The sequence below is a fragment of the Gekko japonicus genome, unplaced genomic scaffold, assembly GCF_001447785.1.
Source record: "Gekko japonicus isolate JY-2015 unplaced genomic scaffold, Gekko_japonicus_V1.1 scaffold16, whole genome shotgun sequence".
NCBI lineage: Eukaryota > Metazoa > Chordata > Lepidosauria > Squamata > Gekkonidae > Gekko > Gekko japonicus.
In genome coordinates this window covers 2,252,693-2,264,907 of record NW_015169777.1, presented here as the reverse complement: position 1 = coordinate 2,264,907, position 12,215 = coordinate 2,252,693, and the positions used below count along the sequence as shown (strand labels likewise).

The 12,215-nt window shown below is 43.5% G+C and overlaps 1 protein-coding gene across 2 annotated transcripts in view; it reads left to right on the top strand.

Moving 5' to 3' along the window:
• The window catches only part of LOC107115093 (15 kDa selenoprotein), a 35,597-nt gene that overhangs the window by 17,500 nt on the left and 5,882 nt on the right, over nucleotides 1-12,215 (top strand). Inside the window, exons 3-4 of one of the 2 annotated variants that reach the window (XM_015416705.1) lie at nucleotides 8,854-8,917; nucleotides 10,230-10,255. In XM_015416705.1, coding sequence (XP_015272191.1) covers nucleotides 8,854-8,917; nucleotides 10,230-10,255 — 90 coding nt within the window. The remainder of the gene's footprint in view (nucleotides 1-8,853; nucleotides 8,918-10,229; nucleotides 10,256-12,215) is intronic. The other variant, XM_015416704.1, reaches the window with a different exon arrangement.

The window sequence follows — 12,215 nt, the reverse complement described above, 5'->3', positions numbered from 1 at the left end:
CCCAGAAGTGCATAAATCTTGGCTGTATTGAACCTGTGATTTGAACTGTTTACATAAATTATTCATCTCAACAAAATAGTAATACTCAAGAGGGTAATGTCAGCTGTTATCCTGAAAGCTTTGAATTTTCAGACTAGAATCTAATGGATAAGTATTGCAGATAGTATTTTTGGCAAGACTTCAGCTGAATCCTGGAGTCAAACTAGGAGTATGTGTAGTTGCCACACTGAACAGGCAAGGAGTTACTGGGCAATATCACTAAACCAAATATTTGCAGGTATTTAAAGCGGCCAGATTTTCCAGGTTTGCTATTCATATTTTGAATGTGAAAATTCCATGCTGAGTTTTGTCTTCTTTTAAATTACCTTAGAACTCACGTCCTTTGTACTTGTTGTTAGTGTCTCTTGATTGATTATATTGATTGTGGTGGGCACTAGGGGTGGGCATAAACCAGGAAAATGGTGGTTCATTTGGGTTCGTGGTTTGTTTGATTAAACAAACCATGAACTTACATGAATTTTTCTCTTTCCTGAACTAGTTCACGGTTCATTGGGTTCATGAGTTCATAGAATGGCCCCACCAGGAAGTGAGCCCTGAAGCCCTGAAGGCTTTTATAGGCCTTATATGCCCTAATACAGGCTGGCCCCACCTAGAAGTGGGCCTGCCCATATAAGGGTCTGCCCTTATTAGGGCATATAAGACCTATAAAAGCCTTCGGAGCTCACTTGGGTGGGACTGTGGGCCGGTGATGGGCTCCGATGGCATTTAAATGCCTTCAGAGTTCACTTTGGGCTGCCAGACAGAGAAGTAAGTTTTGGAGGCATTTAAGGCACCCCTGGTTCGCAAACCACAAACCAGCCTGGTTCGTGCTCGAACTGGGGTTCATTTGGGGGGTTGTGCCCATCCCTGGTGGGCACCAAATATGGTGCAACTGCATGTTCCTTCTCTAATACTGTAAAATATCAATTGTCAGAAAATAAGGATATCAGGTATTTGACAAATATTCCCATATTCACAAACTGTCTAAAAATGTACATCATCAACATTTGTAGGGGAGAATTTTATAACAAATTTATTTCAGTGTTACTAACCAAAGAGCCTGTCTGAGGAAAGCTAGATGGTAAGAGAAGTTTCATGCTAGCATTTATAGATAGTTCTGCATAAGTAAAAGACATGCATAAGTAAATGACATACAAAACATTCATGATGATTTTGGCTCAGTTTTGACAGTTTGATTATGCATCTGGATGGTGAAAAACACCCAAAGAAAGTTAATTGCTGCTTATTACTCTAAGTAGAGTTCTTAAGAACGTCTGAGTATGCAGAAAGCTGAGTAAAACATAAAGAACCTTAAGTATGACATTGTGCAGTTGCATGCAAAGGGAGATTAAAATTAGTTTGTTGGAAAAGAATGAATGTGGTAAGCCACTAACTACACTCTTGGAGCTGAAAAGGCTTTAACTAAACCTGGAGGTGGTTTTCTAACAGCCCCTGCTATTTATTTCATACATGTCAATACATCTGAGGGAACTTCTTTGCTCTTGATGGGGAAGTCCACACCTAAGCTAAGTATTATTTATTTATTTATTTGATTTATATGCTGCCCTCCCCGTATGGGCTCAGGGTGGTGTACAATTAAAATAATACAATTAAAACAGTGTTAAAATAACAATTTTTACAGAATAGTATCCTAAAATACCATGTAAAAGTGGAGAGATCAGATGTTAAATCCAATCCGATGTCTAATCAGATGTCTAATGAGATCCAGTCCACTAGTGGGTAATTGGCCAGAAGCTGGGGGGGAAGGGACGTCCACTGCCTCAGCCAAATGCCTGGTGGAAGAGCTCCGTCTTACAGGCCCTGTGGAACTGCAATAAGTCCCGCAGGGCCCTGATCACATAAGGGAGTTCATTCCACCAGGTGGGGGCCAGGGCCGAAAAGGTCGAGGCTAATCGGACGTCCCTAGAGCTGGGGACCACCAAGAGATGCTGATTTGTGGACCTCAGTGTCCTCCAGGGCTCATATGGGGAGAGGCAGTCACATAGGTATGCTAGCCCCTGGCCGTATAGGGCTTTAAAGATAAGCACCAGCACCTTGAAACAGATCTGGAATTCAATAGGCAGCCAGTGCAGTTCACGCAGCACTGGGTGGATATGAGCCCACACAGGCGTCGCCGTCAACACCCGTGCTGCTGCATTTTGCACTAGCTGCAACTTCCGGAGCAGAATCAAAGGCAGCCCCACATAGAGAGAATTACAATAATCCAGTCTGGAAGTGACCATTGCATGGGTCACTGTAGCTTGGTCTTGGGGAGTGAGATATGGGGCTAACTGCCTGATCTGTCTCAGATAGAAAAAGGCAGATCTGGCAGTCGTGGTGACCTGGGTCTCCATGGAAATGGAGGCATCCAGGAACACCCCCAGGCTCTTCATTCCTGATGTGGGCACCAATGGAGCCCCATCAAAGGTTGGGAGCCTGATCCCCTGACCCAATCCCCCACAATTTAGGTACAGGACTTCCATCTTAGATGGATTTAGCTTCAGTCAGCTCTGTCGTAACAATCCTGCCACATCCTGTAACGCCTCATCCAGTTGTCCTGGGGCCGTGTCCGGGTGGCCATCCATCAGTAGATAGAGCTGGGTGTCATCCACACACTGGTGACAACCCAGCCCATATCTCCAGATAATCTGGGCAAGAGGGCACATATAGATATTGAACAGCATGGGGGAGAGAATTGCTCCCTGCGGGACACCAAATTCCAGTGGATGCCACTGGGATAACCCCCCCAAGTGCCACGCTCTGTCCCTGACCCTGGAGAAAGGAGGCCAGCTACTGCAAGGCAAGCCCCCATATCCCAGTGTCAGCAAGGCGGTGGGTTAACGCCTCATGGTCAACCATATTGAACGCTGTCGACAGGTCAAGAAGAATCAGCAGCGCCGATCCGCCTCGGTCCAGGTGTCTCCAGAGATCATCCACCAGGGTGACCAGCACCATCTCCGTCCCATGGGCAAGGCAAAAGCAAGACTGGAAGGGATCCAGGACCTTAGCCTCATCCAAGAAAACCTGAAGTTGTGTTGCCACTGCCCTCTCTACCACCTTACCACTTACCGCAGAGTTTATTTTTCCATGGCTACTGATTTGTGGTGCCCTGATAGTCGTGTACTTGGATAGAAGACTTTCTTCAGTCATTTCAGACCTAGTGCACCAACTTTTTCTTTGACGATATTTGCCCCTATGTATGAGAGTACATGTGTGTGTTTGTGTCTGTGTGTTAGCAAGAAGTCATCATTAGATCTGCAAGTCACTGTTAGCAGTTTGGGAACCAGCCATTGGAATTCTTTCTGTCTTCTTTTACCACAGCTAACATCTTTGTGGACAAATTGCTGAACACAGTTAAGGGACTAGAGAAAAAAAATTGCATCCAGCAAAAGGGCTGCAGGAAAGGGTTTTATGTTCCCAGGACAGCTTCTTGATTTGCTAATTGTGCCCTTGTCTGATTTTCTTTCTTTTCCCTAATTATATTAAAACAAAAAAATCTTAGGACTTCCACTAGCTGTACTTTTAGGTCAAAATACTACTTGGTTGCAGGCCATGGCCACTGCCCCCTGTATATGGAAAGCCTTACCACCAGGCTCTGAGGTCACCGCAATGGCGACGAGAGTAGTCATAACAGTCCCCCTAGTGGTTTAGTGGGGCTAAGCGGGCAGTTTGAATTCAGTTGGTGCAGTGTTGGGGAGAGATTTCAGTTAGAGGAGACGAGTGTTGGCTGTTGACTCTTCCTCTGTAATTCTCTGCTAACAACAGTTTCTGTCCTTCATTTCTGGATTAAAACTGCCTTTTCGCTGTTGTGTTCCTGGACTTATTTTCATGGAAGAAAGAGGTGGGTCGATTCCTCGAAGCTTCCCTTCCCCCCCCTTTCCCCCCCATCTTTGCAATAGAGAGACGCTGGGGAGGTGGAGGCGGGGGGGGGGAAGCAGTTGCTGCTGAAATGGGGATGAGAAGGAGTCTATATTTTCCTCTAATCTACTCAAAAGAAGTTCCATTGGAAGATTGATGCCAAGTGGTGCTTCTGTAGAAATATCCCCCCCTTTTAAATTTGTGTGTGTGGGGGGGTGCGTGCATGCGTGTGTCAAACTTGTCTCCCCCCCAAAAAAACTTGCTTCCGAGGAGACGCAAGTGGAGTGGCCCTTTTCTGCCTGGGGGGCTCCTGAGCGTTATTTATGAAACCTGAAAAAGGAAACGATTTTAAAATATTAATTTAAAAAATTGTGACTTGCTCAAAAAGAAAAGCAGAAAAGAAAGTTGGACTGGTTTTAATTTTGTTGACACACTGTCATGTTTGTAACCTGCCTCCTTAGTCAACTATAGGATTGCCAGGTCCCCCATCGCCACTGGGTGGGGGGGCCGGGTGGGAGGGCTGCCAGGTCCAGGTGGGGAAACTCCTGGAGATTTGGGGGTGGAGCCTGGGGAGGACAGGGACCTCAGTGGAGTACAATGGCACAGAGCCCACTCTCCAAAGCATCCATTTTCTCAGGGGAACTGATCCTTGTTGCCTGGAGATCAGTTGTAACAGCAGGAGATCTCCAGTCACCACCTGGAGGCTGGCAACCCTCCTACCCAAACCCCGCCCTCCTCAGGCTCCACCCACAAAATCTCCAGGTCTTTCTCAGCCCACGGTGGGCAGCCCTATTGATATGGTACCACAGCCAAGGCTGGTGATGTATCTTATCCTCTTAATGGAAGCAAATCATTTTGGAAGACTATCACCCCCCTCCTCGGAGTATTCCCATGGCAGAACTGGTTAGGCCATGGGATTTGAGGAATGGAGGAACCTCAGTAAGGTATAATGCCACATAGTCCAATCTCCAAAGCAGCCATTTTCTCCAGGGGATGTTGGGGGGCTGATCTCTGTAGTCTCACTGCCCCCTGTATATGGCAACAGTGGGAGGGCTTCTGGTGTCCTGGCCCCACTGCTGGACCTCCTGATGGCACCTGGTATTTTTGGCCACTGTGTGACAGAGTGTTGGACTGGATGGGCCACTGGTCTGATCCAGCACTGGCTTCTCTGATGTTCTTATAAGAGGGAATTGGATAAGCATATGGAGCAGAGGTCCACCAGTGGCTCTTAGCCACAAGGTATAGACAGGAACTCTCAGTCTGGGGCAAGTGATGCTCTGTATTCTTGGGGCTTGGGGGGGCAGAAGTGATGTGGTAGCCTTTCACATTAATTTGTGAAATTAATTTGTGAAATCAAAAGAAGTTCCATAGGAAGATTAATTTGTTGTCGTACTGTTGGTTCCCTTGAACGTTTGTGATGGTACACCAATATCCTGTGTAGCTGTTCTTTTTTGGTAACTGGAGATTATGATTGAAGTTTACTGTATGTGAAGACGTCTTACCAAAGTATGAGTTTGTGCATATTACTATCTCATGCTGTGTCAATGTTAAATAAAAAGTAATACTGAAAACCAGAAGTTATTAAACTCTTAGTATTATTTGACAATTTGACCATTTATGCTCACATGCAAAGTGGGGATGACAGCTGTGTGATGAACCACATTCATTGTTCTGTCATCTTTGATGAAAGCAGTGTGCTTTTAAATGTCCATTGAAAGTTCTAGTCTATAAGGCTGGCTTTAATACTGAGCAGAAGAAGGGGATGTGCAGAAACCCCCAGTTCCCTTCTGGATTTGTTGTGGCAAACTGAAGCAAAACCCACTGATCTACCCCCAAAAAATCTGAAATAGAGTGAGAATTGACAATACCATCATACAACAGACATCCACCACTCTCCAATATTATATGCTTGTAAATTATATGAAACATACACTCAAATATGCAAGGGAAACTGAACTCAGTAACATGTAAGCTAGTGTGAAGTGTCTGGAATACTGCAGTGAAAGAATCAAGAGAATATCTTGTTGAGTGCAAGAGAAAATGCAATTTTAAACACTTGTGAAAGTACCTTGCAACTGCAGAGTTCAGGGAATGTTATGACTACATGTGGTGACGTCAGAGCCTGGTGTTCAGGCTTTCCAATATAGGGGGCAGTGCCATGGCGCCCAGTTATGTTCCAACAGTATGTATTACAGTGTAGCATCTAATTATAAACAATCTGTTACTTCTTTAGTGTTTCCTATGTTTTCTTTTTGGAAAAATTCCTTCTTACCATCATCTGTAGTAATAATAAGGCTGATTAAATAGGAATAACACTGCACAGTTCTGTAGCATTCTTTGAGTGCTCAAAGCACTTCACATTCATTATGTCCATAATCTTTACAACAGCAGTGCAAGGCAGGAAGGATTTTTCCCATAATGGAGAGGGGGCTGAGAGAGATTTACTTGTATTTGCGCATCTAGTAAGTTCATGGAAGAGGCAAGATTTGAGCTGTGGAATTTCTGGTTCACAATCTTGGTGGCTACAATAACCTATTCTTAACAAGATTTATTTCATTATTTTACTTATTTAAAAGATCTACATACCACATCTCCAAATTAACTACCCAGGGCAATTTCCAACAAGAAAATAAAATCCTAGAGCCTTAAAACTATTTTTGAAGTTTTAAAGAATTTAAAAATGTAATTATGAATATCAGATTAAATTACAACACTCTATCATAAATAAGACCCCGCCAAAACCATCAAATCAAATCCAGCAGAAGTACTAAAATAATCCTAGTATGATGAGAATAACATATCAAACTAAGTGCAGTTCAGCCCTGAATCAGTTAAAGGTTTTACTGAATAAAAACATCTTGAGTGGAGTGAAGAGATAAGGAAAGGGAGTTTCATAGGCAAGGTGCCACAAGGAAAAAAAACACCTTCTGACAATGGTGGGAGGACATGATGACTAACAAAAGTCTTAAGCAAACTCATACAAGGGAAGACAGTTCTTAGGATACCCTGGTCCAAACCCATTTAGTGCTTTATAAGAAACAATGCAGCACCTTGAATCAAGCCCAGATATGCATAGGCTGCCAGTATTGCTCTTTAAGCACTGGTATGATATTTTGCCTTTGGTCAGCCTTGACAGTAATCATGCTGCCATATTGTGGACTAATTGAAGCTTCTGAACTATTTTCAAAGGCAGCTCAACATAGAGTGTATTACAGCAGTCTAACCTGGAGGTGACAAGAGCATGGATTGCTGTGGCCAGAGGAAGATCTGTAGCTGGTAGAACTATGAATGACCTCTCCTACAAGTTGGTGTTAAAAATCATGGGGCAAAGAATGGAACTGTGTAGGATCTTGTAATATTAATGCCATAGATCATACAGTATCCCCCCCCCCCAGCAACACCTGGAACTTGATAGGAATGGAACTACTGGAGTGAAGTACCCTGATCCTTAATCTTCCACTTGGTCCAGAATGGTGCCTTGGCCTATGATATCAAAAGTCAGAGAAAAACAGGTTGCTTACCTGTAACTGGTGATCTTCGAGTGGTCATCTGTGCATTCACACCCATGGGATCTAGTGCGCACGCGCTGGATCGATCGGTGCTGTAGCAAGATCTTGTAACGGATTTTCGCGCCCAGTCCCTTGAGCATGCGCAGGAACCCCACCGCGCATGCCCAGAGGGGTGGGCGCGGACATCCCGCCAGTTCCTACAAACTGCCGCAAATCAACCCCTATTAAAAATGTAGAAGCTGACAGCAGCGGGGAAGGAGGGCGGGTGGTGTGAATGCACAGATGACCACTCGAAGATCACCAGTTACAGGTAAGCAACCTGTTTATCTTTGACGTGGTCTCTGTGCTTCACACCCATGGGAGATTAGTGAGCAGTAGCCTACCTGGAGGAGGGTGCTGGCAGGTCTTTTACTGCGTAGCCGAAGACAGAATGTGACGTCCCATGTTGGTATTGGTGTTCATACGGACGTCTAGGCGTAGTGCCTGATGAAGGTGGTAGGCGTGGCCCATGTAGCTGCTTTGCAAATGTCCGTCAGTGGCACTCCTTGGAGAAAGGCAGTGGAAGTCGCGACAGCCCTGGTATAATGAGCCTTGATAGGGCCAGGCAATGGCTGTTTGGCAATCTGGTAACACAGACGGATGAGACCCACAATCCACTTTAACAGGCGCTGAGCCGTGATGCGAGTGCCCAGCCGTGCTGATGCGTAAGAGACAAACAGTTGCGAGTCTCGTCTAGTCGGGTGTGTTCTATTGAGGTAAAACAGGAGAGCCCGTTTCACATCTAGAGTGTGTAATAGCTTGTCTTCCGCTGATGTTGGATTTGGGAAGAAATCAGGGAGGAAGACCTCCGCCTTCTAATTTCTAGCATGGAAAATGGTTTTTTTAATTGCTGTCACCTCGGCTAGATGAGTGGGAGAAAAACTGGCTTTCCGGTATGATACACCTTACCTGTCGTTTTTGCCAGACGGAGTCCACCTCGTCCTGGACGTATCCTCTCCCATTCTTGAAGTTATCCAGGGTCCAAGAAAGAAAATTGGATGAATTATTTTGAGTTTTTGCTCTGAACACTGATACTTTAAAAGCTACTTCATACTAACTTTGAAACTACGTCATACTAACTGATGCTTCATAGTAACTTTCTAAGGTTAAAAAAATATATATTCTAAATTTGAGATAAATCCAACCAACATTTTTAATGGAGATCTCAGTGATGTCAATAATGGCTGCACCCAGTAGTGCTTAGTTAGTTAATCCTACCTTTGTTTCATTAAATTCTGTCTCTTGAACTTCACAGAACTGATTCAGTTGAAGGACCTTAGATTTTGTCCAAATGGCTGGGTTATGAAGTGGCATATTTCAGTTCTTTTACATAGTCGTCAAAATGTGTCATACACATTTGATTGATATTTTCTCTCCTAATTTTGTTTAAATATCTGTTCTCTTGCAGCTGTATTCAGGGGCTATTCTTGAAGTCTGTGGATGAAAATTGGGGAGGTTCCCTCAGGTTCAGGGTAAGTGTAATTGTCATTTTTTTAGTGACCAAGAATTGTTGAATCAGAATTGATAGCATAAAGAATCATTTGCACTCCTGTTTTAACAGGGGTAGCATTAGACCCAGCTGGTCTGCAGTTGGGTAAAATATCTGGACTCCGGTCAGTAATAAAGGCTGCAACAGAGAAGGAGTTGCATGTAAAATACCCTTTAAAAAGATGGAGAAACAGAAAATAAAAGCTATTCTATACTGTAGTTATTTCAGCTGATTCACTGGTAAAACTCTATGTATTTCTATGTCTGTGGCACACCAAACCGCAGTCCGTTCATTTGAGAAGAGAATTTTCCTAATAGTATAATCTCCTGGAGCTTAGACTAACTGAGTATTAGATACTTTAAAATTTGTACGGTTTTACTGGAGAAATGCCCTTTTTCATGGGTAACATATGCATTCAGCTGCTTGTAAGAAGTGTTTAAGCGCACTGCAAAATTTAAGTGTGCTTTCCTATTCTTAGTGGTGAGTTTTCAACCCATAACATTTATAATAGTCAAAAAGGACTTGTAGGGGAGAGGAAATTCCATCCTCACCTTTCATCCCTGCTTCTCCCTCTCTTGTTCATCTCCACCTTCCTTTCATTGCTTTTCCTCTCCTCCTTCTCCCCACCCCCACATTGCCTCTTTCGCTTCCCTCTCTAACCTTTCGGTCTTTGCACTGCTGTTTTTGCACCCCCACACACTGCTGTTCTCTCCCCTTGTTTGCTCCTTTTTAATGACTCATGTATGGACACCTCCATAATGCTTAACATGATCTCCTTGAAGTTGCAATGCATGTGCCTGTGCACACATCACTTCTCTGTTTGGGGGGAGTTAACACCCTATTTTAATTTTTTATTACTTTTGCCTTTTTCAGTTGCCCCAAGTTTGTTGAAACATCATTCCTTGTTATATCTAGCTAGACTGTGCTAATCAGTGTTCCCTCTAAGCTGAGTTAGTGTGAGCTAGCACACAATTTTTCAGCCTCTGGCTCAGACATTTTTGTCCTAGCTCAGGAAGGACGGCTCCTAATTTATGCAGTAGCCGAACAACCTGCTCACAACTTTAATGCCAGTAGCTCAGAAAGTACAATTTTTGCTCATGGGACTCCACAGCTTAGAAGGACCATTGGTGCTGATTTGGGGGCCAAGTTCAGAATAGATATATACTGAATGTCATATTTGCTGGTCTTCAAGCAGTTTCTCTTCTCTGCTTTACTTTTGTTTGTGGAATATCTTTGTTTTGCTTTAAACCATTTGTATGACTGTTGTGGTGAACAGACATCTCTTTTCCAAGCAGAATGGAAAGTTTACTCATCATACCTTGTGAGTAGAAAATCCAAAATCACTGGAATTTTCCTTTGTTCACTAACTTCATTATGTTTGTTCACATTACTCATATTTTAAAAATATATTCTTTATTCGTGAGTGGATGGTTTGCTTTGGAAGGAAGTGCTAATTTAGTAAGGGGGAGAGTGGTATCTACTGGTACATTGGCCATCTGTGGCCGTCAGTGGCTTTTTCAGTTGTTGCTGTTAATGGCCTTCTGCTTGCCTGCCCACATAACTTGTCCAATTCCTGTCGCCACTGCAGGCAGCACTTCCAAGGCTATTTTAAACAAGCCCTGCAGCCTGTTTTCTCCAGTCATGAGACAAAGTAGATCAGTTTGGGTAAAGGACAATGAGTATGAGGTGGGAAAGAAGGCAGTAGTGTAAACCCTGCAAGGGGAAGAGTCAGTGCCAGTATGTGAAAGCAAGAGGGAGAAAACACTTGGGTCACAAACACTGTTAAGCTTATTTTTAACAAAATGTATCTTTCACAGCACAAGCAGGTTTTGTTACACTTGTGGTCCTATTTGGCATCTCCTCCATCCAGACTAGCCCCTGGCAGTTTCCTAGCATGTGCGGCTGCTTTGGCTTTAAAGGCTTTATTTATTTCCTTCGTGTCACTTGAATGTCTGTTACAGAATATGAAGCTAGCTGAAGGTCATATTGCTGCTTCAGAAGATGGAGTATTTTTAGGTTATTGAAGTGTATAAACTTGTTATTCTCAAAACTCTTGCTGCCAAAAATTCAGTTTTCAGTTGATTGTTGGCTATGGATCCCACTACAATATATGTTTCCTTGCTGAACATCACAAAATTGTGCTGTTCATATGCTGGGTTGTGCTTGTATTACTCATACAGGTTCCATGGTTGGGCATATAGGGTTTCTCTTCCCACCCCCTCCCGAATTTAGTTGGATAGCATTCTAAGGGAGGGGGTTGAGACTTTTTAAAAACTATTCTGTGAAACTGAATCAAGTTAGAATGGGTGGTTCATGAGTAAAATGAAAGAAATATGGTCTGTCTTCTGGCTGCCTCATTTTGTGAGTCACTGCATTGGCAAAATAGGTGTTAATGTTCTTAATGAAGATTAATTTAGATAAGTGTTTTAAAGTCTCAGCTGGAATGGTATCGCTTATCTGCCTTCCTTTTATGCTGAGGATACATTTTTGTCTATTTGCCTGTAATAACAAATCTTGAATTCAATCCATGAACCAAATTGTAATTTTAATTGTTTTAAAGATAATTTGTTTTATACTGTCTTCAATGTTAAAATTAGATTATTTTCCTGCACAAAATTAAGCTTCCAAGAAGTCAGAAGTTTCATTCTAACAAAAAATAATTCCTTCCATAATTTCATCATAATTTGATTATATGAGCCATTATGGGGCTTTTGAAGTGGCTCCATCTATATCTATATATATAAAAGAAAGTCCCCTCATGGTAAAATCAACGCCTAGGCCAAACCGCTGGACCTAGAGACACCAAATTTGGGGAGAGCGCTCCTACCATGGCATAGGTGCTTGCTAAGAAGGGATTTTTAGAAATTCAACCCCTAAGTGGGTCAAAAGGGGGGAAATGTGCTCCCCCCATTGATTCCTATGCGGATGCCAGGCAGCTGCCTCTCTGCACCCCCACACTCTCTGATTGGTCAGCTGCGGGGCTCAGTGTTCTGAGGTAAAAACAAAAACAAAACAGCAGTTACAGGGGACTGCAGACAGCTAATGACAGTTGAGGAAATCAGGAGTGGCCAAGAACCATCTGTGAGGTGAAGCAAAGCTGCTGGCCCAGCCTCTCTGATGGCTTCCAACACACTCCCCCCCACACTCCTACACCTAAGAGGCAGTTTGTCTGTCAGGTGCAGACCCATCTTAACAGTTACTTCTAATACTCCTCCCCCTCCCCCCTCCTACACTGGACAGGCAGCTGCCTGTCAGGTGTAGGAGAGGAGGTGGGGTGGCTT